Genomic DNA, 20,318 nt, shown 5'->3' on the forward strand with positions numbered 1-20,318 from the left:
CTTGTCTCAGTCAAATCCATCGAACTCAGCACCGCCTTCCTAAACTGCAATCTTCTTCCTGACCTCTCCGCACCCACCCCAGTCTGACCTATCACCCTCACCTTGACCTCTTTCCACCTATCGCTTTCCGACGCCCCTCCCCCAAGTCCCTCCTCCCTACCTTTTATCTTAGTCTACTGGAAAAACTTTCCTCATTCTTGAAGAAGGGCTTATGCACGAAACGTCGATTCTCCTGTTCCCTGGATGCTGCCTGACCTGCTGCGCTTTTCCAGCAACACATTTTCAGCTCTGATCTCCAGCATCTGCAGACCTCACTTTCTCCTATAACCTGATGTCGTTTGATTTTTAACCTTTGAAACTCCAGATTGCAGACCCAGAGACCTCAATTGCTCCTCATGTGACAAGTTCTTCATCCCCAGGATTACACTTGTGAACCTCCTCTGGACCCTTTCTAAGGCCAGCACCTCCTTCGTTAGATATGACCAAAACTACTCACAATCTTTGGACATTGGGACATAAAACCTGAACCATGAAACCACTACTGAAAATCTTCACTTTTAAAAAAATTTTCAAATCAACTCTTACACACAATTGAACTTTTTTTACCATCGCCAAATCACCCATGGTATTTTTCCACTCAGTCTGTTGCATTTGAACCTAATCTTGGAATTTGTCCCATGAAACCAATTAGGAACAATATTTTCTTATTTTATAGTGTGAAATTTCAAAGTTTGAACTCAGCAGGTGACAACTCTCATACAAAGTTGACTTTAGTAAGATGAGACAGAGACTGTTATTGGTAAAACAATTGAAGAAAAGTGGAAGATGTTTAAGGAAATATTTAACACAATACAAAATGAATTTATTCACCTGAGAGGGTAAACTCCTCTTCACAGAAAAAAAAAGCCTTGGACAATTAAAGAGATAAGAGACAGTATAAAACTAAAAGAAAGGGCTTACAAAAATGCAAACAAAAAAACAGCACGCATTCTGCTGAATGGAAAAGATACAAAGACCAGCAAAGCAATTTAAATGAGTGACAAAAAAGGATTGTGAAAGGAAATTTGCCAGGGACAACAAAATCAAAGAAGGAATTTTATAATTACGTTAAGGAAAGCAAATGGCTACAGACAATTTTAGCCGACAAAAGCCTGAAAGTAGGGATATTGTCAATGACTATGGGGAATTGGCAGACATGTTGAATATTTACTTTTTCTCAGGTGTAGAAAATAATCAAGAAATGGAATGCTGTTCTTTATGTCTACAGGGACAGAGTACAAGGATGCAGAAGTTATTTTGCAGATATACAAAACCATGGTTAGACCCCACTTGGAGTACTGTGAGCAGATCTATGCACCACACCTTGGGAAGGATAGATTGACCTTGGAGGGAGTACAATGTGGGTTTATAAGAATGGCACCTGGACTTCAGGGCCTATGTTATGAGGAAAGATTGTGCAAATTAGGCCTGTTTTTGCTGGAATTTAGAAAGTTAAGGGGTAATCTGATGCAAATGCCTTCAAGATATTAATAGGAAAAGACAGGGTAAATAAAAATGAACTATTTCCACTGGCTGGGAATCCTAGGACAAGGGGTCATAGTCTGAGAATTAGGGCCAAACCATTCAGGAGAGATATTGAGAAGCACTTTACACACAAAGGTGTTTGGAGCTGTGTTCAATAAATGACAATAGATGCAGGATCAGTTGTTAATTTGAAATCTGAGATAGATAAATGTTTATAAGTAGAAGGTGTTAAGGGTTATGGGCCAAAGTCAGGTGTATGAAATTAGGCCACACATCAGCCATTAAATGATGGAATCGGCTTGAGGGGCTGAATGGCCTACTCCTGGTCCTATGTTCCTGACTTTCTCAGAAGCGCAACATTGGAAAATAATCAACCCAAATTTCATAGAACATTAGAAGCATGAAATCTTAAATACTACCAAACGGTAGTCAGCTGAAAGTGATAGGCTTTGCTCCTAATTGACTAAACTGAAAGTGAATGAATGCTGAAGTCAGCTCACCTTTTGTAATGTTTGCTCTTTATGTACACCAGCTTTGTGCAACACTTGGCACCACTTCCTCCTGTGCATTTGATAACATTGTGGAACTTGGACCGCTATGTAAGTATATTTTAAATTTATTTACTCTATATTTATTGTGTTAACCCCAATAAAGGATAAAGTCTTTGAATTAATTTTCTTTTCGACTCTCTGACCTGTTATACTTCATTACTCCTACCTTGACAAGAAGGACAAATGTATAACTGCTGCTCAAGGTTTAAGATACCTGGTTAATATTTGACTCCCAGTTATCATTGTGCATCAACTAAGTATGTATTTCAGAGCTATCAAACCAATTTTACATCTCATGTAGTTTAACTAAATTATATATTATGGCAGCCCCAATACTGAGCAAAGAATGCTGGTTTGATCAGGATTGTGTTGGCACCAGCTTTTCAGTTGATAAAAGTTAAAGAAGTGAGGGTAAAGTCCCTTCATCCAGTCTTCAGATCTGGAAGAGGACAGAACTATCCTTGAATTGAGAACAGTGAAAAAGCCAACATGCATGGAAGCATGGTGGTGACAGTGCATCAACAGAGTTACTCCAATGGCCTAAACTGGGAACAGAGAAGGAAGGGTGACAATGCTAAGTTAAATATACATACAGGGGGCACCTTTCTAGCTGAACTTGCAGCAAGATGTCATCGCTTTTCACTATGAACTTGATGTGCAGTTTAAGTTGGAGAATAAAGTTGATAACACCAAATTATGATCTTTATAAACACAATAACAAGCTTATTTTCTTTGATGGTACTGTGTCATATGCCAATCTTCAAGTGCTAGAGGTGTCATCTTTTATCTGTGGCAAGAATAAGGCACTAACAGATGTTCTCACATAAGCCCTATACACATAGATGATGCATTTCTTTTCATCTATGATTTTCTAATACATGATATTTTCAAATCTGTTCTTAGGAAATGACTATGGGCCAATCTTTACTCAGCCCAGTGGTAATAGGCTTAGATTAGGGAGGTCTATTAAAATGGCAAGGGAAGATGTTGGGAGTGGGCATTTTGCTACCATGGGATTTTGCTGTCAGCAAGACCACCCAGTTCAATCACTCAAATATTCTAATAAGGGCGATCACTGACTTCTTCATATGCATTTTGACTGAATAGGGAGAGCTTACCACCATGAGGAAAATGTCAAGGCCAGGTGGCATGAAGAAATATTCCAAAGAAAACTGTCTTCCCTTCTATAGTTCCATGTTTAATTTTTGTCTTATTTACAAATATGGATAATCTTGATGGACTCAAAAAGTGGCGAAGAATAATCACATGGTCATACTTCCAGAAGCTTCTGGACCCCTTTGATTGTATAAGCATTTAAAATCTGACACAAAGGGCTTAGAGGCAAATTATCTGCCTTTACCCTGTTCTGGACAAAGGAAAATCTAGAAACTTATCATGTTAAAGTAGACACCAACCTTTTAACAGTTAACTCTTCACCTCACAATGGATACCCAAATGGGAAAGGTAAAGCTACTCTATTAGTTTACTGACCTTCAATTTAGTTCATCGCATGGGTTCTCAGCACCTGAAATTCCTGTCTTTGACACATTATTATAGTTTGAAATTGTTGGATCCCTTAAATACACAATTGTGGGGTTCTAAGTAAGGCCATTTCATCTCCAAAGAGAGAGCAGAAATGAGTTGGCAGCCTGCATCAGACTCTGTCTGTCGTGAAGTTGCTGGCTGGAAAGAAGCTTGCACATTGCCTGCAAGATGTCCAGAGTTGAATCATCATCTTACATTGACATCAGTAATGCTAAAGTTCCTTGGTGCTGTTACGACACGGGGTAAACTCTCCTGCTTAATTTAAATCAGCAGCACAGAAAAGATTTATCCTGTACAATAATCTGTGAAAATTTGAGAGGCCAAGAACTATTTAAAGGAAAAATTAACAACTTTATTTATTAAAGTATAAAGATTCTTACATATGTCCTTATGCTGCAGTAACAATTCTTTCATCAGCACTCTATGCTCTTGAGACAGATAGCTTACTAACCTATCCCACTCCTCAAGGACTTCTTTATTTTTTAATCTATTTTGAGGCACATCAAATTCATATCATCTGGATTTGATTCCTCAGTCTGCAGGGTAGTAACTAACACCTGTTTCTCCAGTTCTTTCTCTCTAGTATAATACAGTTTCAATATGTTCACATGACATACCTGATACCTTTCTTTTCTATCTGGCATCTTTACTAGATAGTTCACCTGACTCAACTTTTTCTCAATTTGATAGGGAAAAACATCCGAGTCTCAGAACTTTTATCTGTCACCTACTTCATTCTACACAGGGCCCTCTTTAAATGCTGTTTAGCTAACTCACCTACTCGATTTAGTCTCTCCCTCACCTCCGATACATAATGTGAGATCTCCGACTTTGGTTCTGTCAGTTTTTCTTCAATTCATTTCAAAGGGCCTCTCACTTCATGACGGAATATTAACTTGAAGGAAGTGAACTGAGTAGATTCATTTGAGGCATCTCTAATGGCAAACAATACGAATGGGATACCTTTATCCCCAACATTCGGTAATCCTGACAGTATGGTCTCAACATGGTCTTCAAAGTCTGATGCCACCTTTCTAAAGCTCCCTGGGATTCAGGATGATACACACTGGATTTAGAGTGCTGTACACCTAAGTTATCTGTGACCTCCTCAAACAGCCTAGCAGTAAGATTTGACTCTTGGTCCACCTGAATCTCTCTGAGTAGCTCATACCTTGTGAAGAATGCTACTAACTCCTCTACCACCTTTTTTGCCTTGATACTTCACGATGGAATTGCCTCCAGAAATCTGGTAGATGCATCCATTATGGTCAACAAGTACTGGTTCCTACTTTTAGTTCTCAGGAGGGGACCTACACAATCAATTATAACCTGCGTGAAAGGTTCTTCAAATGTGGGAATTGGCAGCAAAGGTGCTGGTTTTACTACCACCTGTGGCTTACCTACCATTTGGCATGTATGACAATCACATTGTTGTGCATTCCAGGCCAATAAAAATTTTTTTGTACCTTTACCTGAGTCTTTCGTACCCCTAGATGACCTACTGGTAGTTCATGTGCTACCCGTAACACTTCCTGTCTGTATGCTACCGGCGACGTAATCTGGTGCACGTTGGCCCATTTCTTCTCTGCACTAACCTGTGGTTCTCTATTTCCATCTCAGGATTCTATCTTTCAGATAATAATATGCTCTCACTCCTTTTTGGAGTACACATATATCTTGTCTTGCTGTTGCAAGTCCCTTAGCTTTTCAGGACTAAACACTTCTGTCTGACCCTCTGCCTATTCAGGTTTTTCCTGCATCATTACGTCAAACAGGGTATCCACTAACTGAACCTCAACTTCATTTTTCTCTTGTTGCTTTGTGGAGTGACTTATGATAGTGAGATCTGGTCACCACACAGTCTGGGAAAATACCAGGATATTTCTGTTTTAACTCCTCAGTTTCTTGGTCTTCCATGGGCTTTCTCCACAACAAGGGGTGTCACTCCCACCTTGGATCCTGCCAAATCATTCCCAAGAATAAAATGAATTCCTGGAACTGGCACACTATCAATCACTCCCATTGTAACTTCCCCAGTCTTGAGTAAGATCAGATTGGAGGGCCAATTTCTGACCATCTATCTCACAGATTACCACACTCTGAGGTAACAGATCAGAAAGAGTGCATATTCACTCATCCCTTACTATTAGTGACTGGTTAGATTCAGTATCTGTCAAAATTATAACTTCTTGTCCTTCCCCCCCCTGTTCTTTCTGAGTAAACTTTACCCACAGAGGCAAAGTCTTTGTAGAGATCAGGTACTAACTCCATACCCAGCCCCTCCCTAGCCTCTGCACTCTCCTGCAGCCCCTCACCTTTAATGATACACTTTATTTTAAATTGTTCCTCCAGGTTCTTTATAGCAAAATGGATCATTAACATGTATCTGTATTAAATTACATTTTTCACTGACTGCCCAGCCTGCCTATGAGCTTTGAAGATCTGTACTACTATTCTCACAGTTCACAATACCTGTAAGTTTTGTATCATTTGAAAGTTTTGAAATTGTGCCACATACACCAATGTCTTTGTCATTAATATATATCAGGAAAATTAGGGGTCCAAACACACACTATTTGGATACTCTTATAAACCTTTCTTTGATCCAAAAAAACCCATAACCATTCTATTCCCTATCTCCCAAGCTGTTTAAAAAGAGCTACTGCAGTGTCAACTCTTTTGATCCAATAGCTGCACCAAATGCTTTGCCAATATTTCAACATTTTGCTGTGATAATTTACAGGAGTTAAATGTTAACTTGGTCCCATTCTAATGCTCTCATACTCAGGCAGATGTTGACAAGTTCACACCCTATATCAGAAATGTAAGCATAATAATCTAAGCTGATAATTCAGTGCAGCACTGAAATGGTACAACATTCTTGAAAATGCCATCTTTATGTATAATGCTAAACCAAGGCCCTCTATCCTATTTTGATCCCACTGAACAAAAATAAGAGGAAGTTCTCGATCTCAGTGACAATAGTTATCCAGTGATGTAAGCAAGCGATGACAGATTATTTGGTCAGTTATTTCTGTTTGTGGAACCTAGTTCTTTGTACATTGACTGCCATATTTGCTTTCAAAAGGACATTACTGAACTTGAGAACATTATATGTTTATCAAGACTGAGCTACTTCTCCTAAGAAATTGAAAAATCTTTCTTCCCCATGTGACAACAACTGCACTGACTGATAACATTAAGAACAACTGGCAACAGCAAATCTTTCCAAGATATCCCAGATATGTCATACAACATGTCTGCTGAATATCAGTGCAAATTTCGATCAGATGGTGCTAGCCTAAAGAAATCTTGCTCTGCAAAAGCCACAGCCGCCCAAGGAGAAGAAGGAAGGGAAAAATAATCTAGTTACTGTTCCAACTGGATCTTTAAATATTCAGCAGTTTAAAAGCTCACAGAACCTGTCAATCTCTGTGAAAGCAGCAGCCAACATTAAGAAAGCTGTCAAAGCCAATGTAGCACTAAGCTAGCCTTTAAATGGTCAAATTAGCAGGAAACAGGGAAAAATATTGAAGAGTTAGAATATTGAAATAAAATAAACTGTAATGTAGATCATGAAGACTCTTAACCAGAGATACAAGAGGAAAAATCAAAATCATAAAATCAGAATACAGTGGGTACACTTGTTTCATGATTATCAATATCCAATTACAACCACTAGTTCTGGTTACTTAATTTGTTTCACATTATTGTATTCAACCAATTATAATATTTATACACTTGACCAATTACAATATCCGTTCACTAATGAAGCATGTTTATGTAATTACATTTTCAAAGAACAATCTGATCTTAGCTTGAGCACTGACATTAACCTCCTTGTGGTTATCAAAGTTTCTTTTCATCCTTACAGTATCAAGATTTGTCTTTTTCCATTGTATTGTTGGATTCTTTTTAGTCATCATAAGATTCATATTCGGCCAATGTCAACATTTTCCCTTAGAATGTTTACTCTCCTTCAGTTCCTTTGTTTTCCTTGCTTCTGTTGATCACTTAATGAAGCATAAAATGTGATTGATTTTATGTGTAATATTTCAGGCACTTCTGAAAATATATGGATGCACATTGACGCTGCCTACGCAGGAAGTGCTTTTATCTGTCCAGAGTTCAGACCTCTTTTAAATGGAGTGGAGGTAAAGTTGACAGTTTTAATGCAGTATTCTAACTCGACGCAACTCACTTGGAGCGTATTTTTGGAAAAGGTAGTATTTGCTGATGTTACTTGCATTTCTGCGAGGGAAATTCATAAATTGGCTAAGGTGGATTGAATATATTATATATCCAAATTAAAATGATTGACTAATTGATTGATTTATCGTTGAAACATGTATCGAGACACAGTTGATGTGTACCTCAGGCCAGCAGAGGAATCCTGGCCGGTGAACTGGCAGGAGCTGGAGGCCAAAGTCTCAGCTAGCCTAAGCCAGTGGACAGGACTGCTTCAAGTGCAGTTTTACAGGAGTTGAGTGCTGGTCATAAACTAACTCATGGCTGCCATGCTGTGGTACCGGCTGGTCCCTTTGATCCCTCCTCCTGGTTTTGTTGCTGACATCCAGAGAACGTTGGTTCACTTCTTCTGGGATAAAAAGATGCACTGGTCGTGGCACAGGTTCTAAGACTTCCTATTGAGGAGGGCGGTCAGTTGCTGGTGTGTCTTCGCACCAAGGTGGTGACTTTCCCCTTTCAGACCTGGCAGCGATACCTTTACGTTGAGCCTCCTCCTAGGTGGTGGGCTCTGGCGACGTATTTTTTCCGCCAGGTATGTAACCTCAACTATGACACGCAGCTCCTGTTCATTGACCGTGATGGATTTGGAGGTCACTTTCAGGCAACTGCCTGTCTTTTACCAGGACCTGATCACTGTCTGCAACATGGTTGAATTGCATCGCGCCTTCCCTCCGGCAGAAGTAGCAGATGTCATTGGGCAGCCATTGCTCAGGAATCCGCATTTCCGTACTCGCGGGTTCAAGTGGCTGTCGGAGGGGAGGGCCGTGGCGGCGAGGGTGACCAGGGGTGGGGACGTGCTGGGTGGTGGGGGCCTGGGCTGGACTTTGCCACAGGGCGGCAGTAGAAGTCCAGTTCGTGGCCACTGCCATTCAACACCTTAAAACGGCAGTGCTCGGATCGACATAGTGCACCAATTGGAGGATGCTCAGGTATGCTGTGGAATCCCGTCTGCGTGAACCCCTGCCCGGATGGAATTTCACAGGAACCTGTGCCCCACAATTTGAGCCACCTTTGGAGTTTGTGTTTTGCCCCCTTTTAGGGACATAAAACGGCAGATCGTGTACAGACTGCTACTGCATACCATCCACCTCCTTTCCCTCATCCACCACAGATTACATTGGTTCATGGACTCCCAGCCCAACTGCTTGTTCTGTGGTGCTGTGGCTTCAGTGGGCCTTCTGTGTACATATTGTGTGGGCCTTTGCTCTCCTTTTTTGATTTTCTTACAAACCTTCATCTCTGTTTTTGGTTGCACATCAGCCACACGCTCCTAACCTTTGGGTACCCAGTTTGAAGGGGGAAGGTGTGGGGGTAGGTTAGAGGATCTCCTCGCGGGTCTGCTCCTGGGCCTGGCCAAACTGGCCATAAACAGGTCCAGTCAGCGGGCAGTGTAGGAGGTCATTAGGGCCGATTGCCTGCCCCTCTTCTGTAGTTATATTTGAGCCCTGTGTCCCTGGAGAAAGAGCACGCAGTGTCCACCAACACCCTTGAGCTGTTCAGAGAGAGGTGGCACTGAGGGGAGTGAAGTGTTTTATTTCCCCCTCCAACTCTATTTTGATTTAATCCCCTTCATTTTTTTGATCATACAGCATTGCCCTTTGAGAAGGGCATTGCTTGTCACTGGCCATTAGGGTGTTTCTTTCTTCCTGGTGGTGGAATATAAAGAAAGATTTACACACTTATTGTTCTTCACTGTGTCCTACACCTGCACACACATGACATGGGTGCTGGGGAAAAATAAGCACTACCGCTGTTAGGCAGATAGTACCATACAAAGTGCAATGGAATAGCAGAACAGAGTGCAGAATACAATGTTACAGCTGCAGAGAAGGTGCAGAGAGAGAGATCAAATTTAACATTTGATGCAGGTTGAAGCCAGAAATACAAATCATATGCAGACAATGGACATTATTCCATCAGTAAAAATGGGAGAGGAAAAGGTCTAAAAGTAACTAAGTAACACAAAGCTATTATTCACAAGTCTTTAATTATAGTTTAAATATTACTGTTGGAGATGTTAAAGAAAATACTGAAATGATTCATGTGTTGTTTCTCTATCAACTGGTTTAACAGAGGTGGTCCATGGAGAAGTGAATGATTCTGGAAGTTTAATTCATTTGTTTGTAAAAATTTCTATCACCTGAGCAGACATGGGGAAGGATTGAAATAAAACTCATAGGATACATTAGAAGTTAATATGTAAGCTGGTGATCAAGCTTAAATAGCTTCCTACTTTTGAGTTCATGAACAATTACTTTCATAGATTGCTGTAGAAAATGATAACGTATACAATCAGGAAAAGATCCCTTGATTCACATGTAGCTGGCCATCATTCATGTTACAAGGGACATATCTAAGATACCCACTCACCTATTAACCCATAAATTGGAGTTGGTACCTACCAGGCTCGAGAATTTCTCCCACTTTGTATTTTTTCTAAGTTCTTCTTTTTCATCAGAAGGTAAGAGCTCATGGGATCCAAGGAAATTTGTCAAATGGATACAGGTTCAGCTGAGTGGCGAGAATCGGGGGATGATGGTTGAGGGGTTGTTTTGTGACTGGAAACCACTGGGGCTCTGCATAGATCAGTGTTGGCACTGGCTGTTTGTGGTATATAAATGATTTAGACTTGAATGTATAAGGGTTGATCAGTAAGTTTGTGGATGATACATAAACTGATGAGGATGTAAACAAGGAGGAGGATAGCCTTATATTACAGGACAGTATCGACAGACTGGTCAGATTGGCTGATCAGTGTCAAATGGAATGCAAGTCTGGATTTGTGAGTTGATGCACATTAGCAAGATAAACAAGGCAAGGGAATACAATGAAGAATAGTAGGACCCTGGGAAGCCTGAGAATCAGAAAGACCTTTATGTTCACGTCCTTCAGCCTTTCAAGGTAGCAGGGCAGATAGATAAAGTTGTTAAGAAGCCATATGGGGTACTTGCCTTTATTAAGCAAGGCACAAAGTTTAAAAACTGAGAGCTGATGCTGGAACTGTATGAAACAGTGGTTAAGCTGAAGCTGGAGTATTGTGTACAGTTCTGGAATATACATTATTGGAGGAATGTGATAACACTGGAAAGGGTGCAGATAAAATTTACCAGGCTGTTTCCTGGACTAGAGAGTTTTAGTTAGGAAGAGAGATTGGATAGACTTGGGTTCTTTTCCTTAGAGCAGAGAAAATGTAACAGGGCTGACATTGAGATGTACAAAATTATTAGAGGCATCGGTAGGGTAGACAGGAAGAAACTGTTCCCTTGATGGTGTGGTCATTGATCCGGGGCAGAGATTGAAGATAACAGGCAAGAAATTTAGAGCAGATGGGAGGAAAAAAATGTTCACCCAGAAGATGGTGCGAATTTGGAACTCACTCAGTAGATGCAGATACCCTCATAATATTTAAAAAGTATTTAGATGTGCACCTATGATGTCAAAGCATAGAAGGCTGTGGGCCAAGCATTGGAAAATGGGACTAGAATAGAAAGGTGATTGTTTTCACCTGGTGCCGAAAGGCCTTTTTTTTGTGCTCTAGGTCTCTATGACAATATATACTAGAACCCTAAGTTGTTTTATTTAGCCTGGTGTCTGTGATATAATGGCAATCATTTAAATAATCATGATGCAATTGACCACATGACTCTGATATCAGTCTAAAATGAGAATGTGAATACAGAGATCTTAGACATTACATCTAGCGAGCTGTATTTGAGAACTTGCTACGTACATATGTTAATAAAGAAGTGTTACAGTACATAGGGAATGGAAGATCTTTACTTAGGGATATGGAGCAAGTAGTCTCAAAGACAATGTATGCGCACATACCCAAATCCTGAGATATTCCAGACTGTTATCTGGGCGTGCATGCAAAATGTTGGCTTAAAGCATAACATAAAGCAAATGAATATTAAATGCACAAATTAGAGGCAGGAGTAGATCATTTATCACTCAATCCTGCTCCACCTTTCAAATTGTTCCTGGCTGATCTGATTACTCCACATTCCTGCCAACCATGATAATCTTCTGCATCCCTACCTCCACCCTTCACTATCAAGAATTTATCTACATTTGCCTTAAAAAATATTCAAGGCTCTGCTACCACCACATTTTGAGGGAGAGGATTCCAAACACATACAGACCTCTGTGAGAGAAGAAAATCCTCCTCATCTATGTCTTAAATGGATGACACTTTATTTTTAAACAGTGACCCCTAGTTCTAGAATCTCGCAAAAGAGGAAACATTTTTTCCACATTGACCCTATCAAGATTTCTCAGGATCTGCTACATTGTAAGCAAGTCACCTCTTACACTTCTAAACAAGCTTAGCCTGTATGACCTTTATTCATAAGACAACCCACCCATTCCAGGTATTTTCACTGTTTCAAGTGTATTTCTACCCTTCTTCAAATAAGGAGACTAGTACTGTACACAGTACTTTGGATGTGGTCTCACCAATATCCTGTATACCTGAAGTGTAACCCTCTATCTATGTATTCAAAGGCCTTGCAACAAATAATAACATTTGATTAGCTTTCCTAATTACTTTTTGTACCTGCAACTTCACCTTTGCAATTCATGCACAAGGGCATCCAGATCCTTTTGCATCTCAGAGCTCTGTAATCTCTCTCCATTTAGATAATATACAACTTTTTTATTCGTCCTACCAAAATTCCAACCTACTGTGTACAGAAATAAATGAAGGAGTAATATATTATGCAAAGTGTTGAAAGGTCTTACTTAGACATAGGGAACAAGCAACAGGTTTTTATTCAGTCAGGGGATGTAAGCTGCACTGGCTGATCATCAGATGTTATCCATCAGCAGCGGGAGTCGAGTGAGTGCGAGCCAGGGGGCAGTCGGGAAGGAAGCCAGGGAGCAGAGGGGATGGAAGCTAGGCCAGCTGCGTGCTCCTCTTGCAGGATGTGTCCCTGCTGACTTCACCTGCGAAAAGTGCACCCAATTCCAGCTCCTCACAGACCACGTTAGGGAACTGGAGCTGGAGCTGGATGAACTTCAGATCATTCAGGAGGCTGAGGGGGTGGTACAGAGGAGTTATAGGGAGGTAGTCACAACTAAGTTACAGGATAAAGGTAGCTGGGTGACCATCAGGAGAGGGAAAATGAATAGACAGACAGTACAGAATCCCCCTGTGGCTGTTTCCCTCAATAATGAGTATACTGCTTCGGATACTGTTCAGGGGCACAACCTACCACAGGAAAGCCACAGCGGCTAGGTCTCTGGCACTGAGCCTGGCTCTGTGGCTCAGAAAGGAAGGGGGGAGAATAGGACAGTGATAGTGATAGGAGATTCAATGGTTAGAGGAACAGACAGGAGATTCTGTAGTCGCAAACAAGACCCCTGAATGATACATTGCCTCCCGGGTGCCAGGGTCGGAGATGTCTCGGATTGACTCTACAGGATTCTTAAGGGGGAGGGAGAACCGCCAGAAGTCATGGTATACATTGGTACCAATGACAAAGCTAGAAAAAGGGATGAGGACTTGAAAAGTGAATATACAGAGTTAGGTTGGAAGCTAAAAGGCAGGACAAGCAGGGTAGTAATCTCAGGATTGCTACTGGTGCCGTGGGTTAGTGGGGCTAGGAACAGAGAGTGAGTGCAGCCGTAAACAAGGCTGCAGAGCTGGTGTAGGAGGAGGGGCTTCAGTTATGTGGATCATTGGGACATCTTCTGGGGAAGATGGGACCTGTTCAATGAGACCAAGTTGCACCTGAATTGGAGGGGTACCAATATGCTGAGCAGGAGGTTTGTTAGAGCTCTTTGGGAGGGTTTAAACTAGTTTGGCAGAGGGATGGTAACCGGATCTATGGATCAGAGGATGGGGTAGCTGGTGAACAGGCAGATACAGCGTGCAGAGAGTGTGAGGAAGGATCGACAGTTGATAGGGCAAAGTTGCAGTCAGTGTGATCAGTTGAAGTGTGTCTATTTTAATACAAGGAGTGTCAGGAATAAGGGTGATGAACTTAGAGCATGGGTCAGTACTTGAAGCTACGATGTGGCCATTATGGAGATTTGGATATCACAGGGGCAGGAATGGTTATTGGATGTTCTGAGGTTTAGGTGTTTCAAAAGGAATAGGGAGGCAGGTAAAAGAGGTGGGGGAGTGGCATTGCTAATCAGGGATAGTATCACAGCTGCAGAAAGGGAGGTCATCGAGGACAGTTTGAGTCTTTATAGGTGGAAGTCAGAAACAGGAAAGGAGCAGTCACTTTATTGTGAGATTTCTATAAACACTCTCCAGGACCTCACCATTAAGTGCAGCACCTCACTTATTAAATTAAACACCAACTGTCACTCCTCAGCCTTTTGGCCCATCTGATTGTGGAGGAGCAGATTGGGAGACAGATTTTAGAAGGGTGTAGAAGTAACAGGGTTATTGTCATTGGAAGACTTCAACTTCCCTAATATTCATTGGAACCTCCTTAGTGCAAATAGTTTGGTTGGAGCAGACTTTGTCCGCTATGTCCAGGAAGGATTCCTGACTCAGTTTGGAGATAGGCCGACTAGAGGGCAGGCTGTATTGGATTTGATGCTTGGCAATGACCCAAGTCAGGTGTCAGATCTCTCGGTGGGAGAGCATTTTGGTGATCATAACTCCCTGACCTTTACTGTCATCATGGAGAATGATAGGAGCAGATGTGGGACGGGGAATTACAATGCTATTAGGCTGGAACTGTGGAGCATACATTGAGAACAAATATTCTCAGGGAAATGCAGGACTAAAATGTGGAGGTTGTTTAGGGACCACTTGCTGTGAGTGCAAGATAGATTTGTCCCACTGAGGCAAGGAAGGGATGGTAGGGTGAAGGAAACCTTGATGACAAGAAATGTGGAATGTCTAGTCAAGAGGAAGAAGGAGCCTTACTTAAGGTTGAGGAAGCAAAGATCAGACGGGGCTCTAGAAGGTTGCAAGGTAGCCAGGGAGGAACTGTCAAAAGGACTGCGGAGAACTTAGAAGGGGGCATGAAAAAGCCTAGGCAGGTAGGGTTAAAGAAAACCCTAAGGCATTCTACACTTATCTGCATCACAGGAGGATGGCCAGAGTGAGGGTAGGACTGATTGGGGAACTTGTGCCTGGAGGCAGAGGAGATAGGGGATGTTCCTGAATGAATACTTTGCTTCAGTATTCATTAGTGAGAGAGATATTGTCGTTTGTGAGGACAGCATTAAACAGATTGATACGCTCAACAGGTTGATGCTAAGAAGGAAGATGTGCTGGCAATTTTGAAAATCATAGTAGAGATAAATACCCAGAGCCAGACAGGATATACTCAAGGTTACTATGGGAAGTGAGGGAAGAGATTGTTGTACCTTTGCTGATGATCTTTGTATCCTCACTGTCTACTGGAGTAGTACCAGATGACTGGAGGGTGGCAAATGTTATTCCCTTGTTCAAGAAAGAGAATAGGGAAAACCCTGGGAATCATAGACCAGTCAGTCTTACGTCAGAGATGGGCAAATTATTAGAGAAGATTCTGAGTGACAGAATTTATGATTATTTGGAAAAGCATAGCTTTGCGAGTGGCAGATCATGCGTCACAGGCCTTATTGAATTATTTGAGGATGTGACAGACACATTGATGAACGTAGAGCAGTGGATTTGATATACATGGATTTTAGCAAAGCATTTCCCCTTGGTAGGTTCGTTCAGAAGGTAAGGAGGCGTGGGATACTGAGAAAATGGCTGTTTGGATACAGAATTGGCTGGCCCATAGAAGACAGAGGGTGGTAGTAGATGGAAATTATTCAGCCTGGAGCTCATGACCAGTGGTGTTACACAGGGATCTGTTCTGGGACCTCTGCTCTTTGTGATTTTTATAAATGACTTGGATGAGGAAGTGGAAGGGTGGGTTAGTATGTTTGCCGATGACACAAAGGTTGATGGAGTTGTGGATAGTGTGGCAGGCTGTTGTAGGTTGCGATGGGACATTGACAGAATGCAGAGCTGGGCTGAGAAGTGACAGGTGGAGCTCAACCTGGAAAAGTATGAAGTGATTCATTGTGGAAGGTTGAATTTGATTGCAGACTATAGGGTTAAAAGCAGGATTCTTGGCAGTATAGAGGAACAGAGGGATCTTGGGGTCCATGTCCATAGATCCCTCAAAATTGCCACCCAAGTTGATAGAGTTGTTAAGAAGGCATATGGTGTGTTGGCTTTCATTAGCAGAGGGGCTGAATTTAAGGGGCATGAGGTTATGCTACAGCTCTATAAAGCCCTGGTTAGACCACACTTGGAATATTGTGTCCAATTCTGGTCACCTCATTATAAGAAGGATGTGGAAACTCTAGAGAGGAGATTTACCAGAATGCTGTCTGGTGTCACTGCAGGTCAGGTTCCTTGTGCAATCTCTGCTGACCACATGTCAGATGTTGGGCAGCCAAGCCTTTTTGTTGTCCTCACCCAGGCTCATTCACTCTATCCATACTCTCCTGTGTAATTCACCAAGGTTCATTTCTGGACTATCAATGTTGGGCAGCTATATTCTGTTCCTCAGTTTTCAGGAATGAAAAGACAAAACGACAATAGGTAAAATACACTGCTGAATTACATTCAGTCTTCAAATTGTAACAGCACAGAAGGAGACTATTCAACACATTACATCCATGTCAGCTCTCTGTAGAGCACTCCAGTAGGTGTCAGCACCAGATTCTATACCTGTAACATTGCAAGCTATTTCCGCTGTGTTCCTATCCAATTTCATTTTGAAATATCTCATCACCTTTGCTTCGATCACTCTTCTAGATAGTGAGTTCCAGTTCATTACTGCTTGATGTATAAAAACAATGTTGTCACATCTTTCCTATATTTTACCTGAAACCACAAATTTGTCTGCTTTCGACCTGAGACAATTCGTTAATGGCATAAGGTATTTGTTACTTACCTACCCTTATACATTTCTATCTGATCTCCCTTCAACTTCCTTTGGAACATAGGAGAACAACTCCAGCTTTTCCTGTAGCTAAGATCCCTTATACCTGAAGCCATTCTGCATCCTCTCAATCAATCTATTAGTCAAGAAAACAGCATATTCTAAGGTACCATCTGTATAACAAATATTGTTTATATTGCATTAATATCCTTTCAGTAAGTCTGTAATATGACTAATGCATTATGATTATATCCACTGGATAGTAAACAGTATTCAATATTGCCAAACAGCCAAGAGGTCAAACAATAACCAGACAACAAGGAAGCAATGAAAAATAATTTAACAGTGGGTAGATTAAATAGAAAGTCCTATGATGTTTTTTAGTTACTGCAGTAAAGAATAAGCATTGTGTCTTGCATCTGACCATGGAGCAACTATCCATTGGACTTATAATCGCAAGGACTTTAATTCTATTGTGCCTTTGTACATACATATTATAAAGCACATTTTTTGGTCTAGCATCAAATAACATATTGAGGCCAATCACAAATGTCTGTAGGCTCGTGGGATTTTCTGGCCATTAATTTTAAAAATCAATCCTAGCATATGAAATACAAATCATTGTTTTTGCATGGTAACTAAAAACTAAGGGTAATTATCTTTGTAAGTTCCCAAAAATTAGGCATGTTTTAAAAGCAATGTACATAAAGTGATGTTTATACAACATTGCATTTTATGATTGATTAGGAATAAAAATACAGTTTCAATTAAGATTAAATCAAAGCAAACAACATTTTTAAGGAAGGAATCTGAATTGGAAACAACTATGCTAAGCTTAAATAAGAAACTTTACAAAGGGATGAGGGTAGAGCTGGCTGGAGTGGGCTGAGGAAGAGGTTTAGCAACAAAGACGATTAAGGAACAGTGGCAGATGTTTTAAGAAAGTATTTCATATCTCACAGCAAGGATGTTTCAAGGGAGTAAAAGGGATTCTTGGAAGGGGATAAGCCAATTCTAGTTAACCAAGCAAGTTAAGAAGAGCAGAAATTGTTGGAGAAACTCTAATCTAGGATCTATGAAGAGAAAGCAGAGTCAATGTTTTGAGTTCAGATGAAGAGTCACCGGATTCAAAACATTAACTCGGCTTTCTCCTAACAGATGATGCCAGTGTCTCTCCAGAATTCTCTTTTTGGGTTTCAGATTTCTATCATCCACAATTCTTTGTTTATTTAAACCATAAGACTGTAAGGTATAGGAGGAGAATTAGGCCATTCAGCCCAACGCGTCTACTCCACCATTTGATCAAAGCTGATATGTTTCACAACCTCATTCTCTTGCCTTTTCCCTGTAACCTTTGATCCCATTACCAATCAAGAATCAATCAATAGGAGAAAAAGAATCAAAATTGGAAGAATTCAGTTTCAATCATCCAAAAGCTGTGAAAATGAGGAGCTGCATACTGTCACAGGCTCTGAATTTACCTGTAAATATTCCTAATAATATCATTGAATGGTGACTGCCCCTTAGCTCCAAACAGATTTTATTCTGAATCTTTTGTAATTAGATCCTTAGGTCCTTCTCCAACCCACCTTAATATATTTTCAACAACCAAAGCAAACCTTTTTTTTTAACTTTGCAGTTTTTTTCAACTGTGTGCAGCAGCCAGTTAAGGGTTGTGATTTCATTGCATATTATGTTCACTTAACCAGAATATCAATAATTGCATCATTATTAAAACAAGTTAGCTGTCTCTACCACCTCCAATCCATCATGAGCCTTTTCTCTGTTACCACAGTGAAACTGCATAATTGGACATTATATCTATGAATAATGTTTTGCAATTCTATTTGTTTTATCAGTTTGCAGATTCTTTCAACTTTAATCCTCATAAGTGGCTTTTGGTGAACTTTGATTGCTCTGCCATGTGGTAAGTTGCATATGAGTTCTACAGACTACTTTTGAATTCACCATGTATTTTTACATGGTTCCCAGACTATGTATTTTTTAAAATAGTTAAATGCCATCACAAAATGTGACATTCTACTATTAAATGTGCCCATCTCCTATTCAATAATCAGCACCCTTATTATTGTTGTTATTGAGTCAATGCACATTTGTTCAATAAGTATAGGACTCAGATTATGTGTAAATCTGAGATTTTATGATGGAGTAAATAGTGTCGTTCATAAACTTCAAGATATGTGTCTCAGCAAGAAACCACTTTGTAGTGTATTTAACATTTAAGGAAACAAATCAACAAGACCATTCTAGGATACATCTAGTCAGGTTCTGGGGATTTATCCACCTTTATGCATTTTATTGTTATATGGACATTTTACAAGATATCACTATTTATTTCTCCAAGTTCCCTAGCTTCCATATGCTTCTGCACAGTAAATATTGATGCAAAATACTCATTTACTACCTCAGCCATCTCCTGTGGTTCCACACATAGATGGCCATGTTGATCTTTAAAGGGCTCTATTTTCTCCCTAGTTACTATGTTGCTCTCAATGTATTTGTAAAATCTCTTTGGTTTCTCCTTAACCTTATTTGCCAAAGATATCATGTCCCCTTTTCGTCCTCCTGATTTCCCTCTTAAGCATATTCCTACTGTCCTTACACTCCTGTAGGGATTCACTCTTTCCCAGGTATCTATATGTGCCATATGCCTCCTTTTTCTTGACCAGAGCCTCATTTCACCCGTCATTCAGCATTCCATACTCCTACCAGCCTTCATTCTAACAGGAATATACTGCCTCTGGATTCTTATTATCTCATTTTGAAGGCTTCCTACTTTCCAACCATCCCTTTTCCTGCAAATAGCTGCACCAATCAACTTTTGAAAGTTCCTGTCTCATTCTGGCAAAATAGCCTTACTCCAATTCAGAACTTTAACTTCTATGTCAGATCTATCCTTTTTCATAACTATTTTAAAACTAAAAGAATTATGATCACTTGCCCCAAAGTGCTCCCCCGCTGACACCTCAGGCAGTTGCCCTGTGTTATTACTCAAAAGTTGGCTAAAGTGAGGACTGGAGATTAAAGTTGGGAGTGTGGTGCTGGAAAAGCACGGCAGATCAGGCAGCATCTGAGGAGCAGGAGAATCGACGATTCGGGCAAAGGCCCTTCATTAGAAATGAGGCTGGAAGGTGGTGAGATAAATGGGAGGGGTGTGGGGCTGGGGGGAAGGTAGCTGAGAGTGCAATAGGTGGATGGAGGTGGGGGTAATGGTAATCGTTCAGAGAGGAGCGTGGAGAAGATAGGTGGGAAGGAAGATGGACAGGTAGGACAGGTCATGAGGGCGATGCCAAGTTGAAGGTTTGGAACTGGGATAAAGTGGGGATGGGGGAATGAGGAAACTGATGAAATCCATTTTGATGCCGTGGAGTTGGAGGGTCCCGAGGTGGAAGATAAGGCGTTCTTCCTCCAGGTTAGGGAGAGATGATGGAAGAGGCCCAGGACCTCCATATCCTTGGTGGAATGGGAGGGGGAGTTGAAGTGTTCGGCCATGGGGCAGTGGGGTTGATTAGTGCGGGTGTCCCAGAGATGTTCTCTG

At 40.9% G+C, this 20,318-nt stretch overlaps 1 protein-coding gene across 3 annotated transcripts in view; it reads left to right on the plus strand.

Annotated features, from left to right (window-relative positions):
• The window catches only part of ddc (dopa decarboxylase), a 110,812-nt gene that overhangs the window by 48,041 nt on the left and 42,453 nt on the right, over positions 1–20,318 (plus strand). For all 3 annotated transcript variants that reach the window (XM_043690111.1, XM_043690110.1, XM_043690113.1), the window contains exons 7-9: positions 2,057–2,123; positions 7,680–7,774; positions 18,619–18,686. In XM_043690111.1, the coding sequence (XP_043546046.1) occupies positions 2,057–2,123; positions 7,680–7,774; positions 18,619–18,686 (230 nt within the window). The remainder of the gene's footprint in view (positions 1–2,056; positions 2,124–7,679; positions 7,775–18,618; positions 18,687–20,318) is intronic.

This window comes from Chiloscyllium plagiosum, chromosome 5 (assembly GCF_004010195.1).
Source record: "Chiloscyllium plagiosum isolate BGI_BamShark_2017 chromosome 5, ASM401019v2, whole genome shotgun sequence".
Classification (NCBI taxonomy): Eukaryota; Metazoa; Chordata; class Chondrichthyes; order Orectolobiformes; family Hemiscylliidae; genus Chiloscyllium; species Chiloscyllium plagiosum.